At 42.3% G+C, this 25,129-nt stretch overlaps 2 protein-coding genes and 1 long non-coding RNA gene across 4 annotated transcripts in view; 1 reads left to right on the top strand and 2 right to left on the bottom strand.

Annotated features, from left to right (window-relative positions):
* LOC120746634 (CD226 antigen-like) overlaps nucleotides 1-25,129 on the bottom strand; it is a 344,409-nt gene that overhangs the window by 262,899 nt on the left and 56,381 nt on the right. The gene's annotated exons all lie outside the window — the stretch shown is intronic.
* Nucleotides 3,258-24,011, top strand: LOC120746624 (beta-1,4 N-acetylgalactosaminyltransferase 2-like). 2 transcript variants are annotated; one of them, XM_040052052.1, is made up of 12 exons: nucleotides 3,258-3,594; nucleotides 6,553-6,677; nucleotides 8,407-8,577; nucleotides 8,771-8,877; nucleotides 9,463-9,500; nucleotides 10,962-11,028; nucleotides 12,931-13,044; nucleotides 13,264-13,350; nucleotides 21,585-21,766; nucleotides 21,959-22,102; nucleotides 22,539-22,773; nucleotides 22,859-24,011. In XM_040052052.1, exons 1-12 carry the CDS (start codon nucleotides 3,439-3,441, stop codon nucleotides 23,050-23,052), a joined length of 1,620 nt encoding a protein of 539 aa, XP_039907986.1. In that variant the 5' UTR covers nucleotides 3,258-3,438; the 3' UTR covers nucleotides 23,053-24,011. The 2 variants fall into 2 exon arrangements, with proteins under 2 accessions (XP_039907986.1, XP_039907988.1); XM_040052054.1 differs by lacking the exon at nucleotides 3,258-3,594 and adding an exon at nucleotides 3,634-3,926 and having other exon boundaries at nucleotides 22,859-24,001.
* Nucleotides 13,394-24,073, bottom strand: LOC120746661. Its single transcript, XR_005698900.1, has 2 exons — nucleotides 23,978-24,073; nucleotides 13,394-14,503 (listed from the first exon to the last, which is right to left on the bottom strand). It is a non-coding gene; the product is annotated as an uncharacterized LOC120746661 (long non-coding RNA).

Below are 25,129 nucleotides of genomic sequence, written 5' to 3'. Positions count from 1 at the left end.
AAGCTATGTACAGGCTATGAACAGGATATAAATATGAAAAACTATACAGAATATGAAATAAGTAACTTTACAGAATCTGAGATATACAGCTATACAGAAATGGGAACTATGCAAGTTGTAAACATTTGTAGGATTAAAGATTATCGAATGTACAGAATGATTATTTACACAGAGCTATACAGTAGTGCAGTTAAGATAAGTGAGGGTGTAGATAGTTTCTACAGAGGCTATATAAAGTGCTGGTGGTTGTGAGTGGTGGTTCAGTCCATGTTATTATTGTGTGTTTGAGGGTACAGTTGTCCATTGTGTGTATGTTCAGTCCATGAGTTTAACGTGGGTCAGATGTCAGGAGGCAGAGTTCAGGAGTCTGACAGCTGTGGGGAAGAAGCTGTTCCGGTACCTGGTGGTCTTAGTCCGGAGGCTCCTGTAGCGCCTCCCAGAGGGCAGGAGGGTGAAGAGTCCATGTGATGGGTGACTGGGGTCTTTGATGATTTTCCCAGCCCTTTTCAGACACCGCTTCCTGTAGATGTCTTTTATGGCAGGAAGTGGTGCTCCGGCGATGCGCTGGGCAGTTTTCACGACCCTCTGCAACGCCTTCCGGTCCGAGGCAGAGCAGTTCCCGTACCAGACTGTTATACAGTTGGTCAGGATGCTCTCGATGGTGCAGCGATAGAAGTTCACCAGGATGTCTGAGGACAGGTGGTTCTTCCTCAGAGTCCTCAAGAAGAAGAGGCGCTGGTGAGCCTTCTTGACCAGCTTGGAGCAGTTGGTCGTCCAGGTGAGATCCTCGGAGATGTGGACTCCCAGGAACTTGAAGCTGCTCACACGCTCCACAGCCGTCCCCTTAATGTGGATGGGTGGATGTGGGTCAGCATTCCTCCTGTAGTCCATGATGAGCTCCTTGGTATTCTCGGTGTTAAGCAGCAGGTTGTTTCTGTCGCACCACTCAGCCAGACGATCCACCTCCTCCCTGTAGGCGGCCTCATCGTTGTCACTGATGAGGCCAATCACCGTGGTGTCATCTGCAAACTTAATGATGGTGTTGGAACCATCAGCAGGTCTGCAGTCGTGGGTGAAGAGGGAGTAGAGGAAAGGGCTCATCACACAGCCTTGTGGTACATTGTGATGGTAGATGAGCAGTGGTTATCCAGCCGGACATGTTGGGGGCGGTTGGTCAGGAAGTCCAGTAACCATTTGCAGATGAGGGAACTGATGCCCAGGTCTGTCAGTTTCCTGATGAGTTGTGAGGGGTGGATTGTATTGAATGCTGAACTGAAGTCTATAAACAGCATTCTGGCGTAGGTGTTGTTGTTGTCCAGGTGTGAGAGGACAGAGTGCATTGCGATGGAGACTGCATCCTCTGTGCTCCTGTTCTGGCGGTATGCGAATTGGTGGGGGTCCAGGGTGGGGGGGAGACAGGATTTGAAGTGTGCTAGGACCAGTCGCTCTAAGCACTTAGTGATGATGGGGGTGAGTGCTACTGGGCGGTAATCATTGAGGCAAGATGGGTTGGAGTTTTTGGGTATCGGGACGATGGAGGTGGATTTGAAGCAGGCCGGTACCACAGCGTGGGCCAAGGACAGATTGAATATGTCTGTGAGCACTCCTGCAAGCTCCCCAGAACACGCTCTGAGAACACGCCCGGGGATGCCATCAGGGCCTGCAGCCTTGTGGACATTGATCCTGCTCAGCACCGCTCCTACATCGGTGGGGGAGAGAGTCAGAGGTTGGTGGTCTGGCGTCATGTCTGCTTTGGTTGTGGTTGTGGGGTTCCCTCGCTCAAAACGAGCATAAAAGTTGTTGAGCTCGTTGAGGAAGGAGACATCAGAGGATGCGGGGGAGGGTTTGGTGGTCCTGTAGTCTGTGATGGTCTGGAGTCCTTGCCACATGCGTCGGGGGTTGGAGTTGGAGAAGTGTTCTTCTACCTTCTTTTTGTAATGGTGTTTGGCTTTTTTGATGCCCTTCTTTAGATTAGCCCTGGCTGTACTGTAGGCGTGTGCATCTCCTGACCTAAAGGCATTATCTACATATGATAGTATTTGTGGATATACCCACCCTGCTGCCAGTCCCCTCTGAGACCTCCCCCAAACTGCAGCCTCAATTCACTTTCAAGCTGTCTGCCGCTACCTGCTAGAAATGCTGTCAAACCTGAAGTGAGGCTGTGGTCTCAGTGAGTGAATTGAGCAGTATGATGTCGCCAGTGCCTGCAGACAACTTGTTTGGTAATGCAGCAGCAGCAGTGTGGTGTCCTTTCCTCTGATGTTACAGTAAATGGGTTAGACCAGTCTCACCAATGAGGCAAGCTGTGGCTCAGACTGTCTGTTAAACAGCTGCCAGCTTAAATTAACAATCAATATTCTAATTCAAGATTATTAAGTCATTCTCAATACAAGTAAAGCATAAAAGTCACTTTCAACTTTATTAAATTACACTAAAAGCCTTATTTCAGGAAGTAGAGCAGGTAGCACTATGAGTGTTAAACGCAAACGCAGTTGTTCTGCGTTTGCGTTTAACACTAAGATGATGCATTAATCTGTGTGGAGCTCTATTTTTTCAGTCTGTGATTAACAGGAAACTAGCAGCTGTGTGGTGATCTAGTTTCCTGTTTCTGATGAAAACACTTTAACTGCTCAGGTTTTATTTTTAGGACTGCAGAGTTTTCTTGCACAGTAGCAGCATAAAAAAGAAAAAAAATCAAGACATTACTTTGTAGTTCTTGGAGGTGTCTGCCCTATAAAATGCTATCCCAGATTCAATACTTTATAACCCAGATGCAACCCCTCTTGTCTGTATTTGTTTATGGTACGCCCTCTTTACCCTGCACATTAAAAAAAACACCTATATACGAATGGCATGGATCTCTGCATCTTGATCTCATTGCAGGTCTATCCAAACTTCTCGCTGTACTTTTGGAGGTCTCTTTACTGTGTAGTCCTGTTTCTCCTCACTTCTCTGGTGATGTTGTTGCCTGGATTCTACAGTGCATCGTATCCATCTCTATCTTATTTTTCTTCAATCTAGTGTCTCCTCTTAATATGTGGTTGCCACATAATAAATGTTTTATTTTCTTTTATTATTATTATTTTTTATTATTATTAAATACAGTTTTTTAGTGTCCTCTTCTCTGCCACTGTCACCAGAGTGTCCAGCTTCATGCCGACCACAGAGTTAGCCTTCCTGATCAGTACTTCCTGATCAGTATCGATACTAAAATAACAGAAAAACACCCCCATTATATTCCACAGTACTTCTCCTTTTTCTTACACAAACAACATTGACATTACCTATATGCTGAGTATTCCAGTCTTTAGTGTTTACTGTTGCACCGCAAGACCTGTAAATTTCACATTGCCATCTAGTCAAACTAGCTTTACTGTCACATGAAAGTACATCAGGGGAACAGCTGATGCCTGACTCAAAAAAAAGCTGTTGGCTATAATGAAAACTGGTTATGCCGGAAATTACCTTTATTTACCTAAATGTTTTGAGAGAGAAATATCTGCTTATTTGTACTGCTATTCTTGGTGCATGCACATACTACATACTGCTACACAAGGACCAAAATCCACAAATTATCTAAAACAACAAGAAAAGGTAAATGACATATTATTCAGACTTTGGTTTTGTTGTTTGCGTTATTTCTGTCGGTAAAGCATGGAGCTGTGTGGATGTATCAGAACAGTTGGTTGAGCTTTTATTCTGCTGTTCAACCTTGCTCAGTGGTTCCGCCTCCTTATCGTACCTCATCGTAACACTATATTGTCCTCTATGACACCAGTTACCTGAAAAGAAGAAGATCGCACCTTTCATAGTGTGCAAACTTTTCAACAATTATATTCAAATTGTTCAAGTTTTTCAAGAACGGCTTTTCGTCACTCGCTCATCACTTTTTCTTATTGTGGCTCCATAAACAGCAGGAAGAAGAGGTAGAAAATGAGCTATTTTCTATACTTTTGTCATACTACAACAATAAAAACCCAATATCTTTGCAATTACATAAATAAGTTATGTAATTTAAATTTTCCGATACTTTCTGATTCTGGCACTGTAGGTATTCATTAGTTTTTTTTTTAATCATGCACCTGTCAAGGAAGTTTGTCTTTGAAGTAAATAGTCCTTTACCACAAAAAGGGAAAGAAGCCCATACTTTTATATTTATATACTTTATTAGGTACAACTGCTGGACAGCTATTTAACCCATGTGTTCAGGCTTTTCGGCATGTAAACATGGTCAAAACAAGCTTCAGAAAATGCTGATTGACCAACTCTACACATAAAACGTTGTATCACTGAGGCAAGCAAGAGATAGTGGCTCTCCCCTGAGGTTTCACCTTAAAACTAAATTTCTGGATCGTTATGTCATATGAATAATCTTACTCCAGGTAATTGTACTCTGTCTTTAAATATGCAGCCAATGAAAGTCTTCTTTTTTTTTTACCTTAATATCATGGTGTGCCTTAAATGTTTTGGGTCAAGGCACACATATTTTTTTCTGAGCACAGAAAAAAGTAAAACTGTAAATAGTTTTTGTTGTGTGTAAATTATTTTGATCATTATTGTTTCTCTCATCTGTGGAGACTTGGAGTATTTTATATATTCCTTAGAGTATTTTTAAAAAGATGTCAGAGGGTTAAAGCCTGTGGGTCTCCATATGTTTTCTTATGAGTGCATACAGAAACGTATTAACAAGAACAAAAAAAGGCACACCTCTTTAGCAAATACTTGTTCTTTCAGTCACTGAAGATATAGGATTACATTGTAATCTCCTATTCAAAACTGTCTTACAGGTGTGTGTGTGTGTGTGTGTGTGTGTGTGTGTGTGTGTGTGTGTGTGTGTGTGTGTGTGTGTGTGTGTGTGTGTGTGCGTGTGTGTGTGCGCGCGCGTGTGTGTCCTCTAAGCACATACAAGAGGTTGAAAGACCAACCAGTTTCCCTCGTAAAAAGCATAATAAAACTAAGAACTCTTAAACAGATCTGGGTTGAGCGTTGTGTAAACTTGGTAAGACTGGCACATACCAAACTTGAGACTACCTGTGCCAAGGTGACTCATGCAAAATAAAAGATACATTGATGACATTTGTTATACACTGATGTGAATACTCATACTCACAAATGCGTTAATCAAGTTTTTTCGCTCTACTGTTTGCTGTTTGTAGGGAAGCAAACTATTTAAATAATGGGCGTACTCAGGAAGCGACGATAGACGATATCCAAATATCCAGATATCCAGATATCCGTCAAGATTCTATGAATTTGCTTTTATGGCTGCACTTGTGCTTGGGCTTAAAAGGGAGAATGGCATTGCTGGAGACACCAAGTGAATAAACATTATTAATCTGCAAAGACTTGTAATTTATTAAAATTAGGAATGATGTTAGGAATATATTGTCTTTGTCAATGTGCTCCCCTTCCAAGCTGATCAAGTTTATCACTATGGTTTTGATAGACCATAAGGACTGTAGAGTGAAAGCAGGGCCTGTTGATTGAACTTTGTGTTAAGTTTTAGTATATTGTTTAACAGTTTATCTGTTTTTAAGCAATGTTTGTACCGATATTAAGATGTGAAAGCAGTATTATGTTTACATAACAGTTAAATAATAATAACAAAAACATTAATGTTACTAAAATCAATGGATAATTATGTCAAAGTATTCTTTTATTTTATTTTTCCAAAATAATCATTTTGATCCTACTTGTGCAGACCTAGTTTGCAATGATAAAAACAACATTATTTTAGTTCAAATTATTGCAGTTATTTATTTTCAAACAGACAAAGCAAAAATGAATTGCGCCTTAAAATTGCAGTTTGTCTGAACACAGGCAGATGGCGCTAATTCTGACATACTGCCTGGACTAATGGACTCATCTCTTCCAATCCCATGAGCCCCTTGGCAGCCAAAAGGACTTATAGTATTGCAAGATACAGGCAATAAACTGTCAAAATGTGTTTTCCAGTGTTTCTGGGGTTTTTTCATGTGTAATATATCTGTTTATATTGGTAAACCGATTGTAGATAATAGACTTTACAAAAGGCTTATATATAAAATAAACAAATAACTTGTGTCACAAGTATCTTTATGATTCCATGATATTGTGTCTAAATTTTATTCAATTGGGTCTTTTCTGCCCACTATCGTTATGCTACTGCTATATTATTCTTCAATTTCTGCTGGCCCCTTGGTCAGCTCACTCTTCAAAAACACATTTATAATGTAAATGAGACTGTTCACCCGAATAAATAAACGACATCTAAATGTTGACAAGTCATTTACAACAGCTTAAATATTTCTGGCAAGTACTGGAAATTACTTTTTGGCAATAACACAGAGAGCTTCAACTGAGAGACATGAAAGGCAAGATGAACTTTTTACAGAAGCAAAGAAAAAAAAAGAAAGTATTTGTTCATTTTATACATATTCAATCATATCTAAGATGTGAGTCAAGACATAACATGTTTTATATGACTGATTTGCAAAATGTAACTATTTAGATGGTAAAGATTTTGCCTTTGTTAATTAATCTACTATAATGTGTGTTTGTGTGTATCAACAGATGTCTGTCTGTACAAGCTCAAAGCTTTTTGTGATTGCTGTTGTCGGCGTGCTGATCATTATGTTTGCATTCTATTTCGGGAATTTGTGCAATTGGACAAGTGCGCTAGCCTACAAAAAACAAAGGTAAAGTATTCCTGTATCCTGGTGTGTGTGTGTGTGTGTGTGTGTGTGTGTGTGTGTGTGTGTGTGTGTGTGTGTGTGTGTGTGTGTGTGTGGACATACAAATATGATATGTATGGTACACATTTTTCTTTTCATGGCAAATAGACTGAAGCAACTGAGTGAGAAGGATAAACTGATGTAGCTAAAACAGTGCTGTGCTGAAAATGACCAGTGCACAAGAGTTGTAAAACCCTGATAGTCTGCACGTCAATTATGTATTGATTTTTTGATAGTAGGGGCAGCACGGTGGCACAGTGGTCAGTGCTGTTTCCTCACAGCAAGAGGGTCCTGAGTTCAATTCCACCATCAGGCCAGGGTCTTTCTGTGTGGAGTTTGCATGTTCTCCCTGTGTTTGCGTTGGTTCTCCCTGGGTGAATTCCTATGGCTTCCTCCCACAGTCCAAAGATGTGCAGTTTGTGGGGATAGGTTAATTGAACAATCTAAATTGTCCATAGGAGTGAATGTAAGTGCGAATGGTTGTCTGTCCCTGTGTGTTAGCCCTGTGACAGACTGGCGACCTGTCCAGGGTGTACCCCGCCTCTCGCCCCATGACAGCTGGGATAGGCTCCAGTGCCCCCCGCTACCCTGAAAAGGATAAGTGGAAGCAAATGGATGGATGTATTTTTTTGATAGTGTCTTTGTCACGATCATTGTAGAGAGAACTGCATGTATGTTTAGAAATGTTCTGGGAAATTCGTGAATGATCTCTAATTCATTTTATTCGGGTGGCTGTAGCTCAGGTGGCAGAGCAGGTCAGCCACTAATCAGAAAGTCGGTGGTTCGATCCCAGGCTGCCTCCTGGCTGCATGCCAAATATCCTTGGGCAAGATACTAACCCCATGTTTGCCTACTGGTGGTGGTCAGAGGGCCCGGTGGCGCCAGTGTCCGGCAGCCTCGCCTCTGTCAGTGCGCCCCAGGGCAGCTGTGGCTACAATGTAGCTTGCCATCGCCAGTGTGTGAATGGGTGAATGACTGAATGTAGTGTGAAGTGCTTTGGGGTCCTTAGGGACTAGAAAAGCGCTATACAAATGCAGGCCATTTACCATTTACCATTTATTCAACATTTGTACGCTTACTGTTTCCGGTCAATAATGACCAATCACTAGAAATGAATGGTGGAGACAACAATTACTGTAAATAACTGAGTTCAGATGGCCGTAAACACACACACACACACATACACACACACACACACAATGGGTTCCCTAGCAACTACTCTGGAAATGTTTGCCCAATAGAGCCTCCCTTCCATGAGAACGACTCCTCTGTTGGCAGTATCATTGTATTATTGAACATTTCTCGTAGATTTGGTGTACAATGCTTTTTTTGAGGCCTTGCTCACAGGTCACTGGGTGTCAGCACCATGACAAGGCGATATATAACCTAAGTGAGGCTCTTTACTACTTATTTGATCACTACACTGGTGAGGAGGAGAGAGGCCAGGAAACTGATGGTGGGGATGCATTAGAGGAGAAATTGTCTGCATCTGAAGGTGGCACGGAATATAATCCATGCAATCCAGACCAAGAAACGACTGATGAGAAGGAATCCAATGATGAAAAGGATGGCCATGCTGAGGCTGCCATAAGGATTACATTACATAAGGATATACTTTCTTTTATACTTGACTGTAGTAGTTCATTTAAATGTTGATGTTGAATTGTGACTCTTCAGGACTTCCATATTACAGGCACTCTTCAGGATCTCTAAGTTATAAGTCATCTTTGCCCACACAACACCGTTTACCTGGTCCATGCACTTGTCCTGATGGCTCTACAATCCTCAAAGACCACATCCCACAAGACCAGTATGAGGAATTAATGCAGCGACGAGCTAAAGAGTTCCAGCAATACAAAGCCAGGTAGGAGATGGATGTATGAGTGGGAGCTTTCCAGGAACTGTTAGACTTACAGTTCAGTAATAAAATAATTTAAAGTGTGTGTGTGTGTGTGTGTGTGTGTGTGTGTGTGTGTGTGTGTGTGTGTGTGTGTGTGTGTTACTGAGTACTCAAAATTTTTTTTGTGTAATTTTTCCCAATTCCATCTCCTCAACAGGACTAATTCAATACTATCCAAGCTACTTTTTGCTTTGCCTAATTCTCCTCTGCAGTATCCTATCCAGGGCGTTATAGTACGACCCTTGACTGCAACTGCAATACCAGGTGTGTCAAGCTCAATATATGCTTCAGTCACCAATGTTTTAGTTTTTATGTTCCTATAAAAATATAAATGCAAATAGAATAGGAAGGCAACAAGGCCATGGTTCACAGTTGTTTATGAAGATACTGTTAATATGAAAGTGATCATAGTACTTTTTATAAAATTATGCTGTCAGTAGTCTGATCGAATTGGTCCCAATCATGTCACTGGGACAAAAAAACAGCACAAAAAGCTTAATATTTTCAAAAGTACAAAAGTAATGACACCAAAAGATATAGCAGGTAAGAACAGAAATGGCAGAATTTTTGAAATTTGAATGGTGAAAATAGCCTGAGAACTGTGGGAGTAGTCAAAGGACAAAGAACGGAGCAACTAGAATAATAAGAAGATTAAAAATATAGGGAAACAGGAACACAATAGGTTGAATGCCTATGGCTTTCACCCACTGAGAAAAACCTGAGTGAAAGATAGCTGAGGTGTCCTCAAGAACTCACCTGGCAACACTTGTGTAAAGTCAAAATATGATGTGAATATGTGTATTTCAGTAGAAGGACTAAGTGACACTGAAGGTAATTTTTGAATTCCAGGTTTACGTCTGCATGCTGAAGAAGGAAACAGCTATAAGGTTGGTCTGATATCACAGATTGGAAACAGGCAGATCTCACCCAGATCTGCCTGACTGAATGGTAGAGGTTGGCTGATTTATGAAAGATGGCTGCTGAATGTTTCTAAAGTTCAAAGATATGTGTGTTTAATTTGTATACTGTATACTAACTATCAAAAAAAGTATTATTGCATTCATGTGTGGCAAACAAGGCTTGATATACAATCTACATAGTCAGTACTGGCTTTCATAACACATTGCTATTCAGTTTCAGTCAGTTTATTTTAGTAGACCCTATATTTCACCAGGTAACACTGGTATTGGCTAGTGATATATGTAAATCTGTGCAAGTTATGCATGTACAGTAATTTAAACATGACATGACATGAAAATTTGCATTATTAACCAACCAACCAAGTATAATAAAGTTTAAGTTATTGTGTGTTACATACCTAGTAGAGTCAACAGATTCCCTGAATGTGAATTCAATAAGGAGAGATCATTAGATTTGATTTATTGATGAAAAGAATATAGGTAGGTGTTTGCGGTTAGACTACGATGGCCTTTCTCAGCAGAAAGGAACTCCAGCTGTGAAAGGGATTAGAGCAGGAACCCCTAAATAACAAACATCTTACAGTTCTTCTGGCTGGGGAAAAGAATATGCACGTTAGGAGTAATGCATGTCGCTGGCAGGGCATAGCAAGCAGAGAAGGGTGAGAAACTAGGAAAGCTCTGGTAGGAACCCGACCAGGGTTAAAGGAGAGCCTTCTAGCCAGAGGAACAGACCGCCCATCAGAATGGGTGCTGGCACTGGTGCCGGGCCTCCAATGGCCACGACAGACCAGTACAGTGTCTACCTCACTGCAGCCACAACACCAATCAGTCTGTCGATCTCCTGCTCCCTTCTCCCCTAATTGGTGAACAAGACCTCAAGATATTTAAATTTCTCCACTTGGGGCAGGAACTCTTCCCTGACCCAGAGTGGGCACTCCACCCTTTTTTTCAGCTGACCGAACCACGTAACCATGGCATAGTTGTCAACTATGTATTCATAGTTGTCCTGCTGGTTTGTCAAAACCAGAAGCAATCACCAGATTTGTGATACGAGATGTATGACATGAGCAACAGAGTTGTTATAGCTGTTAGTTCTTGAGACTAGACAAGAATAAATAATAAAGAAGCATACTTGCATCTCCCACTAGTTTGCACTTTAACAAGACAGATGACACACCTTTGGGCTGTGTAATGTATCTGATATGCACTGAATCTTAAATAAAACTATATGAATGATGAAAAATATGTATTTGCGTCAGGTTCTCTAAAAGGCGGGACTAATGTCTAATGCCTTCTCACTTTAAAGCTTTCTTCTGGTTTAAAAAGACAGCTTAAGGGGTGGTGCAGTTTTGTGGAGATGGTAGTAATGTTGGTATTGCTAAAATTACTCAGAGCAATTTTTAGTTTATTCATGTGTTTCTATTATAGGTTCTCTTAACTGTGTCTAATGGTGTCCTAACAACAGAAACTCCAACTGCAGAGGCCACTGTTCAAGGTCAGTTTCCAAGTCAAAGGTAAATTTATATATACACACTGGTACCAAATTAATATTGTTTTTTTTTTTTTAAACCATATTATTAGCTTGCTTTTTTCTCTTTGTTTCAATGTTTTTTGTTCCTATGTCCCTGATAGAAGGGTCAACATTGTACAGAAAATGCTAATATTTATATAATTCTTTTGGATGAAACGTTGAAGAGTGGAAGAAGTAAAAGCTGGGTGTAAAGTAAACTATATGACGAACGTGACATTGATACACTCATCCATACCAATACAGCATCTACAGCAATTACATTGGGATATCATTCAAACTGGAGAAGTTTATTTGAATGGTAACAAAGAGAGGGAAGGTGGGGGATTGCACTTGTTGATCTGTGGGACCAACCCCCGAATACAGGAAGTTTGATCACATGAGGATTACCTCAGTGCAGAGCTTGGATGGATGTTGGATATCTCTTGTTCAGTGTTCTTGAAATATGACAGGGTTTAGTTTAGTGGCCTGGACTGTAAGACTCAAGGTTCTGAGTTCATTTTCTCTAGCCACACCTGATAGCCAGGGCTTTGCCCATGGGGGCTAGCTGGCCTCAGCCCAAAGAAGCTACAGTGAAATGCAAAAGTTTGGGCAACATTGTCAATAGTAATTATTTTCCTGTATAAATCATTGGTTGCTACAATAAAGGTCATGTCAGTTAAATGACATTCAGTTAAATATATCATATAGGAGACACACACAGTGATAAGTGAAATGAAGTTTATTGGATTTACAGAAAGTATATATATATATATATATATATATATATATATATATATATATATATATATATATATATCATATCTCCTATATGATATATTTAACTGACATTTTTTATTGTAACAACCAACGATTTATACAGGAAAATGATGATGACTATTAACAAGGTTGCCCAAACTTTTGCATCCTATTGTACATGGGTCCATCCACTTATAATAATGGATTGCATTTATATAGCACTCACTCTCTCACATTCACACACTGGTACAGACAAACCACAGTTGTAACCTGGGGGCAGACTAACAGAACCCATCGGCCCCTCTGGCCAACGTTGGTAAACGGCAGGTTAAAGTGTCTTGCCCAAGTACACAACGACCAGGACAGAGAGAGCTGGGGGATTGAACTGGCAACTTTCCAGTTACAGATGAGCTTCCCAACCACCTGAACCACGGTGGCCCACTACCTATGGGGGGAGTATACTTGAATCCTCCACCCTCCACCAGGTTTTCTTTCCAGACTTTGAGATCCAGTGGATCAGAAGTTGCTTCTCTATGCCTTTGGGTTGGGGAAAAGGTCCTGACTATCATTTGTCTGCGTCAGGGCTGGGACAAAAAAAAATTGCCCCGGGCATTTTGACTAGAGATCGGCCCACCAGGTATTATAGGAAAAGCTATAAAGCATTTTGCCCTGTATTTTTGTGCTGAGTTTGCATGTTCTCTCTGTGTTTTCACTGGTTCTCTTGTATACTCTGGCTTCCTCTCAGAATCCAAACACATGCAGTTAATGAGGTTAGGTTAACTGGTGATTCTAAACTGCCTGTGAATGTGAGTGCCAATAGTTGTCTGTATGTATGTGTTAGGCCTGCGACGGAGTGGCGACCCACCCTGACCTCCCAATAAGGATAAGCACAAGAGAATGGATGGGTGAATAATTTAATTAGGAAAACCTCCTTCCTAATTAGTCAGAATAAATTACTCTGAATTAAAGACTACTCCTGTTATATTACAAGTCCTTTCTGAGAAATTACCAGCAGTATTATATTACTGTGAATAAACATAAAGTAAATTTGTCACATCTATTGGCACTTAGCCATAACCAATTAAACTTCATTTTAAAGCTAATGTAAAGTTGTTTGGTTTGAATTCACAGGTTCTGGAGAGACAAAACTGACTATTGAGTCTAGCACCTTGTTGGTCCTCAATGACCTGCTGGCCAAAGTGTCCTATACCAGCACCATCTACCATATAAACACTGGAGACCTTGGTATGTGTCAAAAATGTGAAGAACTATAACCCCCATTTTTAAATGACAATTGAATTTGCAAAATGTCATGTGCATTTTACATTAGCATTAATGTATGAGTCATGTATGTTATATTTAAAATAACTGAAAGAATAAGTCCTGAATTGCTTCTTTGTTATTTTTCTTCAAACAAGAGTCCTGCTTGTTCTGAACCTAAACAAATGTTATTTTTGTGTTCAGTCACTTTCCAGTTTGAAAACTATGAAGCCGTGTTTCCCATTACCATCCAGCAGCCTCATGTACCAGTCCTGTATGACATGGGAACAGGTAGAAGTGTACTCTTCATCAGGGGTCAAAAGCCAAGTCCATATTCATTTAAATGCTTCTTTATTATTTGCATCTTGTTTATCATTGCATACAATTAAGAACATTAGTTATGTTGAGGCAGAATCATTGTCTCCTTCCATCATTGTCATTTTCTCATTATCTTACACTTGTAGAACCCCCTCCCCCCAAAAAACCAACCAACCAAACAAACAAACAAACACTATACTCTGAAAACTCTTCTTCATTCCTAGTTGTTTCCACCTGAAACACTTTGCTTAGTTAAGAACTAGTTACTGATTAGTTAGAAATATCATCCTAAAGATGTAGGAAATCCATAAGAATATAATAATTATGTCACAATGTTTGAAACGGACTCACGCGCAGACCAGGTATCCTTGGCAAAGAGAGAGTGCGTTTATTTACAGTGAGACACCAGGTGAGAATATATATACAGTGCGGCGGGGGAAAGGGTCCGGGGCTCCAGGGTCCAGGGGGAAACAGGGATTAACAGGGATTAATCCAATACACGCTCTCAGTGGGTTCCAAACACACGCTCGCTCGGGTCCAGGGCAGACCTATATACACACACAGAGAAACAAGTCCAGGTTAGGGATAGTCTCAAACTCACAGATACCGATTCAGATACAGATTCAGGTTCAGAGGGACTGACGCTGATGGCTCAACGATCCAGCGAAAGATGACACAGGTCCTTCATCATAAATAGTGCTCCAAATCAGCTGGGATCGGCTGCATGTGTGACTGTGAGCACAGGTGCGTGGGCCAGGGGTGGGAGCCCGTAATGAGCACCGCCCCGGCAGAGGAGAGAGAGAGCACGAAGGAAAAACAAACAAAACATGTTGCCAAACACAGAGTCAGCCAGCGAGGCACGGGGACCATGACAGTACTCCCTCCCCCCCCCCCTCAACGGGAGCCTCCCGGCGACCCACCAGGCTTACCCGGATGCGAACAGTGGAACTCCCGCAGCATGCGCTTATTCAGAATGGCCGCTCGCGGGACCCAAGAACGCTCTTCCATGCCATACTCCTCCCAATCCACTAGGTATTGAACACCACGCCCCCGGCAACGTGAGTCCATGATGTGGGTGATCGAGTAGGCGGGTAAGCCATCCACAAGCCGGGCGGCAGGCGGGGGCCTGGAAGGAGGGCACAGAGTGATAGGTTTACGCTACAAACCTATTCGCTGGAACGTTAAGGACAATTTGCTACACAGCAAAACAAGACACGAGTAGGCAAAGATCTTCATGTTTCTCGTGCACGGGAGAGAACCGGACAAACGCCGTTCCTTCGCTTGACCCCAGTCGCTCTCGTCCGCTCCCCCGTAACACTGCTCTTTTAGTGAGGTTACATGAATATACATAGGTTCATTAACATATGACGTCTACATACAAACAAAGAGTACCTTGCCTGTGTGTGTGTGTGTGTGTGTGTGTGTGGTCAGAGTGTGACCCCATAAATTACTTCCCTAAACCTGCTGGTCTGGAAGTCCAGCAGTTCATCTAAACAAAAGGCACTTAGATACATAATAATGTATGGCGCCCACAGGCAATGGCGCCCACAGTGCAGGTAGCAGGAAGAATGGAGGCAGGAACGGTCCTTGCGTCTGAGGCCGAGAATTGACGGGACAGGGCGTCTGCTTTGATATTTCGGGATCCGGGTCTGTAGGTGATAGTAAAACGAAAACGAGTGAAAAACAGGGCCCACCTTCCTTGTCGGGCGTTGAGTCTTTTGGCAGATTGCAGGTAGGCCAGGTTTTTGTGGTCAGTCCAAACGACGAAGGGTTGAGCCGTGCCCTCCAACCAGTGCCGCCACTCCTCCAAAGCGAGTTTTATTGCCAGCAGCTCTCGGTCTCCAACGTCATAGTTTCGTTCCACTGGGGATAGCTGGCGGGAGAAGGCGGCACATGGATGAAGTTTACCTGTCTGTTGCTGTGACAGCACCGCCCCCACGCCTGAGTCAGAGGCGTCGACCTCTACCACGAACGGTAATGTGAGGTCAGGCTGGACCAGGACCGGTGCTGAAGAGAACAGGTTCTTAAGTTTTTAAAAAGCAGACTGGGCTGCATCAGTCCACTGAAAAGGAACTTTTCGAGAGGTTAGTTGAGTGAGAGGCAAGGCAACTCGGCTGAAGTCCCGAATAAACCTCCTGTAAAAGTTTGGAAATCCAAGGAACCACTGCAACTGGAGTCGATTCGGAGGCTTTGGCTACTCCACAACAGCTTTTACCTTGGCTGGGTCCAGATGGAGGTTCCCTCGGTCGATTATGTAACCTAGAAAGGCGACTGTGGAGACATGGAATTCACATTTTTCTCCCTTGACAAACAGTCAATTCTCAAGGAGGCATTATAGAATCAGAATCAGAATCAGAATCGTGTTTATTGGCCAAGTATATGTGCAGACACATACAGGGAATTTGGTTCCGGTAGATGGTGGCTCTCAAGCACAGCAATGTAAATCTCACACACACACACACACACACACACACACAAGTGTCTATATATACACATTACACATACATACACAAAGCTATGTAAACCAACTATAAATAACGAATCTAAACTTATATACATAAAATACAGAAATGAATGAGGTGGAATGAATACTACAAAATGTACATAAGGTGCAGCTGCAGCCTGGCAGTGGGAGCAGTGTGACAGGTCAACTGTTAAGAAGGGAGATGGCGAGGGGAAAGAAACTGTTCCTGTGTCGGGTGGTCCTGGTCTGCAGGCTTCTGTACCGTCTGCCAGAGGGCAGCAGATCAAAAAGTCTGTGTGCAGGGTGTGAGGGGTCTGTGATGATTTTCCCTGCCCGTTTCCTGGTTCTTGAGAGGTACAGATCCTGGATGGAGGGCAGGGGGGTGCCGATGATCCTTTCTGCTGCCCGTACAGTCCGCTGCAGTCTGCTCCTGTCCTGTTTAGTGGCTGCTCCATACCAGACTGTGATGGAGGAGCACAGGACAGACTCAATGACCGCAGTGTAGAACTGGATCAGCAGCTCCTGTGTACTTCCCCAGTTGTCTCAGGAAGTACATCCTCTGCTGGGTCTTTTTGAGGATGGAGTTGATGTTGGTCTCCCACTTCAGGTCCTGGGAGATGGTTGTACCCAGGAACTTGAAGGTCTTCACAGTTGACACAGGGTTGTCTGATATGGTGAGGGGGAGCAGAGTTGAGGGATGTCTCCTGAAGTCCACTGTCATCTCTACAGTCTTAAGAGTGTTCAGCTCCAGATTGTGCTGACTGCACCAGAGTACCAGCCGCTCAACTTCCTGCCGGTATGCAGACTCATCACCATCTTGAATGAGGCCAATGACAGTGGTGTCATCTGCAAACTTTAGGAGTTTGACAGCAGAGTTATTGGAGGTGCAGTCGTTAGTGTAGAGGGAGAACAGTAGTGGTGAGAGGACACATCCTTGAGGGGCACCAATACTGAGGGACCGGGTTTCAGAGGTGATCTCCCCCAGCCTCACTTGTTGCTTTCTGTCTGTCAGGAAGCTGGTGATCCACTGACAGGTAGCTGGTGACACGCTGAGCTGGGAGAGTTTGGAGGAAAGAAGTTCAGGCACAATGGTGTTAAAAGCCGAACTAAAGTCCACAAACAGGACCCTGGCATAAGTTCCCGGGCGGTCAAGGTGTTGCAGGATGTAATGCAGCCCCATGTTCACTGCATCATCCACTGACCTGTTTGCCCGGTAGGCAAACTGCAGAGGGTCCAGCTGGTGGCCTGTAATGTCTTTCAGATGGGCTAACACCAGTCATTCGAAGGATTTCATGACCACAGACGTCAAGGCGACAGGTCTGTAGTCATTCAGTCCTGTGATGGTGGGTTTCTTGGGAACAGGGATGATGGTGGAGCGTTTGAAGCAGGAGGGAACTTCACACAGCTCCAGGGATCTGTTGAAGATGCGAGTAAAGATGGGAGCCAGCTGTTCAGCACAGGTTTTGAGGCAGGAGGGTGAGACGCCATCTGGTCCGGGGGCTTTCCTGGGCTTCTGTTTCTGGAATAGTCGGCTCACATCCTGAGTGTGTATTCTTAGTTTCAGGGAGGAGGAAAGGGGGGTGAGAGGTGTGGTGGAGGTCGTTGAGTCTGGATTGGAGAGGGTGGTGGTGGTCGTTGAGTCTGGATTGGGGAGGGTGGGGGTGGTCGTTGAGTCTTGATTGGGGAGGGGCAGGGTGAAGGGGGGAGAGGTGGAAGGTGTGTTGGGGGTCAATGTCTGAAGCAATGTCCCTGGGGAGGGGAGGGGGGGGCGTGGGAGTCTGTCCGTCTCAAACCTGCAATAGAAAGTGTTTAACTCGTTGGCCAGGTCTTTGTTTGCTTCAATAGTGGGTGGGGGGCGTCTGTAGCTGGTGATTTCCTGCAGGCCCCTCCACACTGACGCAGGGTCGTTGGCTGAGAGCCGTTCTTCCAGCTTCTGGGAGTAGATCCTTTTAGCTGCTTTGATCTCCTTGGTCAGTGTGTTCCTGGCTTGCTTGTACAGGACCCTGTCACCACTTCTGTAGGCGTCCTCCTTGGCCTTGCGAAGATGTTGGAGTTTAGGAGTGAACCATGGTTTATTGTTGTTGTATGTGCAAAAGGTCTTTGTTGGCACACACACGTCTTCACAGAAACTGATGTATGATGTCACAGTGTCCGTGAGCTCATCTAGGTTCTCAGATGCAGCTTCAAAAACAGTCCAATCAGTGGAGTCAAAACAGTCCTGCAGTTCCTGCTTTGCTGCGTTAGTCCACTTCTTCACAGTTTTGACTACAGGCTTGGCACGTTTGAGTTTTTGCCTATAAACTGGAATAAGATGGACCATGCAGTGATCAGAATGTCCCAAAGCTGCCCGGGGCACAGAGCGATAGGCATCTTTTAGAGTGGTGTAGCAGTGATCCAGTATGATGTTGTCCCTGGTGGGGCAGTCTATATGCTGTCTGTATTTAGGGAGTTCGTAGTTTAGGTTTGCTCTGTTAAAATCCCCAAGAATAATTGTAAAGGAATCCGGGAATTTCCTCTCCAGGGTAGTAATCTGGTCAGCCAGCTCGCACAGTGCGTTGTTCGCGTTGGCCTGTGGAGGGATGTAAACTCCGACCAGCATGAAGGAAGAAAACTCCCGCGGTGAATAAAAAGGTTTACAGTTGATGAAAAAACTTTCCAAGTGTGGGCTGCAGTGTTTCTGTAACACTGTGACATCAGTACACCAACCTTCATTAATGTAGAAGCAGACTCCACCACCCTTTGTTTTCCCTGAGAGCTCTGTTTCGCGGTCCGCCCGGTGAAGTTGGAAGCCCGGCAGATTTAAGACGGCGTCTGGGACTCGCTCACTGAGCCAGGTTTCAGTGAAGCAGAGGGCAGCAGAGCGTGCAAAGTCCTTGTTAGTCCGGTTTAAGAGCAGTAATTCGTCGACTTTGTTTGGAAGAGAGCGGAGATTCGCGAGGTGAATGGAGGGGAGTGCCGTGCGGAATCCTCGCCGACGTAGTTTCACCAGCGCACCGGCGCGACTCCCCCGTCTACGTCTTCTCCAGGAGCCACAGAGAGCTGCTGCGCCTCCAACTAAAATCTCCAAAAAACTTTCCGGGTTTGTGAAAAATGGATAAGAACTATAGTGAGATGACTGCCTGATGTTAAGCAGTTGATCTCTGGAGAAAGTGATGTGGTCTGAGTGACCAAAAGCGCAGAAAATAAACAAAAACAAGAAAAGTGCGAGAGAGCGCAGTACCGAGGCTGCCATCCGCGGCGCCATCTTGGATTATTAGAACCTGCCTGACGTGGTTTTTGTGTTCTGACTGGGATTTTGAAAAGATCAGAATGTCGTCTAAGTAGACAAAAACGAAGCAGTTAATAAAATCCTGAAGCACATCATTAACTAATGCCTGAAAAACTGCTGGGGCGTTGGTTAAGCCGATGGGCATAACCAAATACTCGAAATGCCCCAGGTGGGTGTGAAAGGCAGTTTTCCACTCATCACCTTCGCGAATGCGGACCAGATTGTAAGCGTTTCTCAAATCCAACTTGCTAAAAATGGTTACTCCCTGAAGATCCTTCATATTAAATCATTTTTTGAATAATAATTTTTTAAAATATTTCTTCACGTCATTATGCTGGCCACAAGTAGAGTTGACAGTGGCCACGAGATTGAGATCCAGACATTAGAGCCTCTTAATGCGTGCTTTTTTTTTTTTTTTTTTTTTTTTTTTTTTAGCCATTCTTGGGTGTTTTTAGCTATGTGTTTTGGGTCATTGTCCTGTTGACCTGCGACTGAGACCAAGCTTCCTGGCACTGGCCAGCACATTTCTCTCTAGAATCCCTTAATAGTCTTGAGATTTCATTGTACCCTGCACAGATTCAAGACACCCTGTGCCAGATGCAGCAAAACAGCCCCAGAACATAACCGAGCCTCCCCCATGTTTCACAGTTGGGACAGTGTTCTTTTCTTGTTATGCTTCTTTTTTCCAACTGTGAACATAGAGCTGATGTGCCTTGGCAAAAAGTTCAATTTTGGTCTCATCTGTCCACAGGGCATTCTCCCAGAAGATTTGTAGCTTGTCAACATGTAGTTTGGCACACTCCAGTCTGGCTTTTTTATGATTTGTTTTCAACAATGGTGTACTCCTTGGTCGTCTCCCATGTAGCCCATTTTGGCTCAAAAAGCGACGAATGGTGCACTGATGTTTCTTGCGCATGAAGTTCAGCTTGGATCTCTTTAGAAGTCTTTCTGGGCTTTTTTTGTTACCATTTGGATTATCCGTCTCTTTGATCTGTCATCAATTTTCTCCTGCGGCCACGTCCAGGGAGGTTGGCTACGGTCCCATGAATCTTAAATTTCTGAATAACATGTGCACCTGTAGTCACAGGAACATCTAGCTGCTCAGAGATGGTCTTATATCATTTACCTTTAACATGCTTGTCTATGATCATCTTTCTAATCTCCTGAGACAAATCTTTCTTTTGCTTCCTCTGGTCCATGTTGAGTTTGGTACACACCATGTCACAAAACAACACAGTGATTACCTGGAGTCCTATATATATGCCTACTGACTGATTACAAGATTATAGACACCTGTGATGCTGATTAGTGGACACACCTTGGATTAACATGCCCCTTTGGTCACATTATTTCCATTCTTTTCTAGGGGTACCATCATTTTTGTCCAGACCTGTTTCATGCATTTATTTTTTTAAGTAATTCACTTGAAGCATGGTTGTGTCACGGCTGGGGCAGCGGTCGTGTGGTTGAATGAATGAGGATCCAAGATGCAGATGGCAGTGGAGATGCGAGTGGAGCTTGATTTACAGTGAAAATAACAAAGGTGAGGGCAGAACTGAACATAAACCTAAACTGGGAAAAACTAACAAACAAACCTGAAAACATAAGGACACTGGGAGATATGCAGAGATGGCAGATGAAGAAGGCTGGGCAGAGAGACGCAGAGAGACGCGGAGCAACACTGAATTAACACGGAGTCACACAGAGGATTTACTGAGGAACACAGACGATGCAACAAGGAACACAGGCAGACACACACTATAAATACACAGAAGGTAATGAGGGAATGGCACACAGGAGGGGAACACAGCTGAACCTAGTTCACCAGACGAGACACAAGCCTTCAAAGTAAAACAGGAAACACACAGTCTGTTTTACAACACAAACACAGGGACACGAACAGCGCAAAGAGGACAGACACAGGTAAGGCTGATAAAACAATAAACTCCAGGTTCAACCCTAAACTAATACAAAATCAGAATTAACACAAAACACATGGTGAAATCCAAAGGAAAAACAAAACGCTGGGTCAAAATGACCAAGGATCATGACAGGTTGAAAAGCAGGGTTTGACCTTCATTGTTTAATATTTATAGAATTTTTATTTATTATTACTTTTGTCAGATTAAAGTTATTTCTTTGACCATTGTGAGTTTTTTGATTGACCAAAGGTTACCAAAAATTTTGTCAACAAAGTAACTGTATTCTGAATATCGCCTTTTTAAACGGTAACTGTAATGGAATACAGTTACTGATATTTTGTATTTTAAATACATAACGCTGGTACATATACTCCCCAACACTGTTGAATACATTAGTTTTTTCTTTTAAACCAGAGAATGCACCCACTGCTGGTTATTAGAAGGAATGCACATTTAATTTAGTTTGAATGATTCAGAAATCTAATGCTACTCGGTGCCATTACTAGTAATCCATCTTTTATAACAATATTCTCTGTATACTTCTGTTTGTTAGATATCAGCTCTCAAGTTACCATTGTCACAAAGACCTTCCTGCGCTACAAACAACTGAGGGTGTTGTTGGATAGCATCCGGAAATTCTATAGTAACATAAAAGTGATTATTGCAGATGACAGCTTAGAACCAGAGAGCATTACTGGAGAAAACATCCAGCATTACATCATGCCTCCAGCACAGGTATGGACATGCAATAATTTCATGATTTATGAGTATTTAGCAATATTTTGGACTAAAATTACATTTATAGAATATAAGATATGCAATTGTCGATTCAATTTATGGAAGATTTATCAAGTACAATTTCAGTCAAACCATCAAACCAGGTACCATTCCGATATATGAATTTGGGATGTTTTTTTTTCCCCTCAGGGCTGGTTTGCAGGCAGAAATCTGGCTGTGTCACAGGTTACCACTAAGTACTTCTTGTGGGTGGATGACGACTTTTTGTTTTTTGAGAAGACAAAGATAGAGAAACTTGTGGAGGTGATGGAGGCAGTCCCAGAACTAGATATGGTAAGGATAAAATAGCTTGTGTTGGATCGTTCAGTTTATTTTAACTGGTTTAAGTAGAACTGTAACAGCTACAGTAGTAGGCTGATGACCGTAATGTTGTACTTTTAGAATATGCAGCCTTTGTTGTTCACCTAGGTTTTTGTATTCAGGTGGCAAAAACTAACAATTCTAACCGACACAGAGAAAAATTATTTTCAAGATTCAAGAATTAGGGTGAAGGGGTTGGGATGGTATTTTTACAGGGGTGATACTGTACACTTAATGAGTTAAAAAGGAAGGGGAAAAGAGGAAGAGAGCTGAGTATGTAACAAACTGAGATGGTCTTTTGTTTTCAAAAGTAATTTAAGATTATTCTTCTCAGTCACCAGTTTTGAACCTCTGTTACATCTGTTTAGGGTTGACTTTATAATGAGTTGTTTGGTTTTTCTCTAATTAGGTTGGTGGGTCAGTGCAAGGGAACCAGAACAAGCTTCACTTTTCTATTCTGTATGAGGAAGGAGATGAAAACGAAGGTGGCTGCCTCTACAGGAAGTCTGATGGGAAATTCCATTCCCTTCCTAGTTACCCACAATGCCATTTGGCCAGTGGAGTGGTCAACTTCTTCCTGGCTCGTACAGATGCCATGCAGAGGGTGAGATTTGACCCGAAGCTCCAGCGAGTAGCACATTCAGGTAAGTCCAGATCTCAAAACAGTTTACATTGAAAATTGCAGTATGATTTTTTTGTCAAATGGCAAATCTCTCTTTCTGACTCTAGAGTTCTTCATGGATGGCCTGGGCTCTTTGATGGTTGCCTCATGTGGTGATGTGACAATTGACCATCAACCTAAAACAGACAAAAACAGTAATCCTACCTACCACAAATTCAGAAACCCTGGAAGAAATGATGCAGAATTCAAACTGCAGCTTCACTTTTTCAAAAACTACCTTAAGTGCATTAGATATGGATAGAAGACTATAAACGAACATAAGGGTCAGTTGTTGTCATACATGTTACACTTCATCTGAACATTTTCTTATCTTTCATTTTTATTGTTTTGTCATTGTTCCAGAATTGACAGAGCTTGGGATTATAAGTGAAAATAGCTATTTTGTGGCTTTCTGTTGGGTTTTATTGTTCCTGATTTGATTTCTTAATTATTCTATAGAAAGTTTGATTTCTTATGCTATTGTTAATAAGGTTAGGGTTAGTTAATCTAGTATATTGAACTTTTATTGTTCTGTTTTCTCCACTATTTCTTTTTCTTCAATATATCAATGCTTTTGTTGCTAGTGTGACCTCTGTGTAGTGTCTTCTCTCGTCTGCATTCACAACAAAAAGGCAATGGTTAGAATGCTCTCTTTTTAATGTCGTGGGCAATCAGCACAAAATCTCGCAGGAATCCTCCATTATTCTCAGGATTACATTTCCACTCGCAGTGTGATCATATAGTGGTAAATGTATACAACCAAAATAGAAAAACTTCAACACCATTAACATTGCATGTTAAATTTCCCTAATGAAAGGAATATAGAAATATATTTTAAAGCTGTACATGAAACAATGTAAATTCTCTAAACAGTGTGGCACAGTCACATACCTGCATTCACAACAAAAAGGCAATGGTTAGAATGCTCTCTTTTTAATGTCGTGGGCAATCGGCACAAAATCTAAATGGGAAAGCAACAACAGAGTTAGCTAACTATGCTCCCATTTTGTTTCCTCTCCTCCCAATAAAGAAATCTCACATAAACGTGCACTCAGTTCAACATAAAGACTGGAGAAATGACCCGCAACAAATGATGTATAAACAACAAAAATAATCGGGTCAGACTGTATTACTTTAACAGCCTGCGACATGATTTTTCCTCCCCACGACACTTGCGCATTCCTTACCTCGCAGGAATCCTCCATGATTCTGAGGATTACCCAGAATCTAGTGATGTGACGTTCTGTATCGAGGCTTCGAAGCATGTGTCGAGTAATGGAGGAGCTGAAAATGATGACGTCCGAAGCCTCGCTGCCCGGCTGTACCACGTGACTGGTTCAGGAAGCGGTTCGAACTTTGCCGCAAATAATCATTTTCCATACTGCCAGTATAAATATACACAGTATACTGCCATCACTACAATATACATGTTTTACACACTCCTTTTGTTGTTGACATTTACAGGCTGTGTGCAAAAGGCCACACTCTTCAAATTCATGCCAACTAATATTTTTACGTCCAGTAGGTGTCCTGCTAGAGCAAATGAAGCTTCAAGAAGCTTCGCGTTGGGGTGAACCAATTGGATGAAAAGCTTCAGTGCTTCATGAGGCTTCATCTGCCCATCACTACCAGAATCCCTTGCCCTTTGTGAATGTTGCAGGGTGACTTTTTCAACAGTAGGTGGCGCCAATGTCCCATTTAGCGGGATTTAACTTCAACTCTAACTATGTTACACTAGCAGATAGTCATAATCACCTATAGTTTGCATGGATCACACAAACATTTACTATTTACTCTCTGAACATAAAAAATGAAAGCCAAAAATGTGTGACACAAATCAGAAATGGATAATGCTCACTTTCAAAGAACTCTTCATAATTTCAGTACTGTTTAAAAAGTAAATGGCAAGTGTTTGTGGTCAAGCACTTGCCATTTATATACATGGCAAGTATATATATATATATATATATACTTGCATATATATACATATATATATATGTATATATATATATATATATATATATATATATATATATATACATATATATATACATATATACATATATATAATTTTTTTTTTTTTTTTTTTTGGTATCTGTAGATACCAAAAGGAGGCAATTCTGTAGTATGCATTGCATGGGAGATATTCAGGTTTAGAAAGGTGCACTACAGAGGACAAATTTGCATTGCTGGTAGTCAGGAGGATAAGCAGCTCTGTGCGGGTAACAAAGTCGGCTCAATGCACATCCAGGAATCCGTGTGAAAGAAAGGTGTCGCTGCAGCTAGGCTCTCAGGATAGTGAGGCTTTTATTTATATTTGCATCCTGGTGCGTTAAAAC

The sequence above is a fragment of the Simochromis diagramma genome, unplaced genomic scaffold (genome assembly GCF_900408965.1).
Source record: "Simochromis diagramma unplaced genomic scaffold, fSimDia1.1 OVJJ01000201.1, whole genome shotgun sequence".
NCBI lineage: Eukaryota > Metazoa > Chordata > Actinopteri > Cichliformes > Cichlidae > Simochromis > Simochromis diagramma.
The sequence above is the reverse complement of the archived record's forward strand: the minus strand, read 5'-3'. Positions and strand labels throughout refer to the sequence as shown.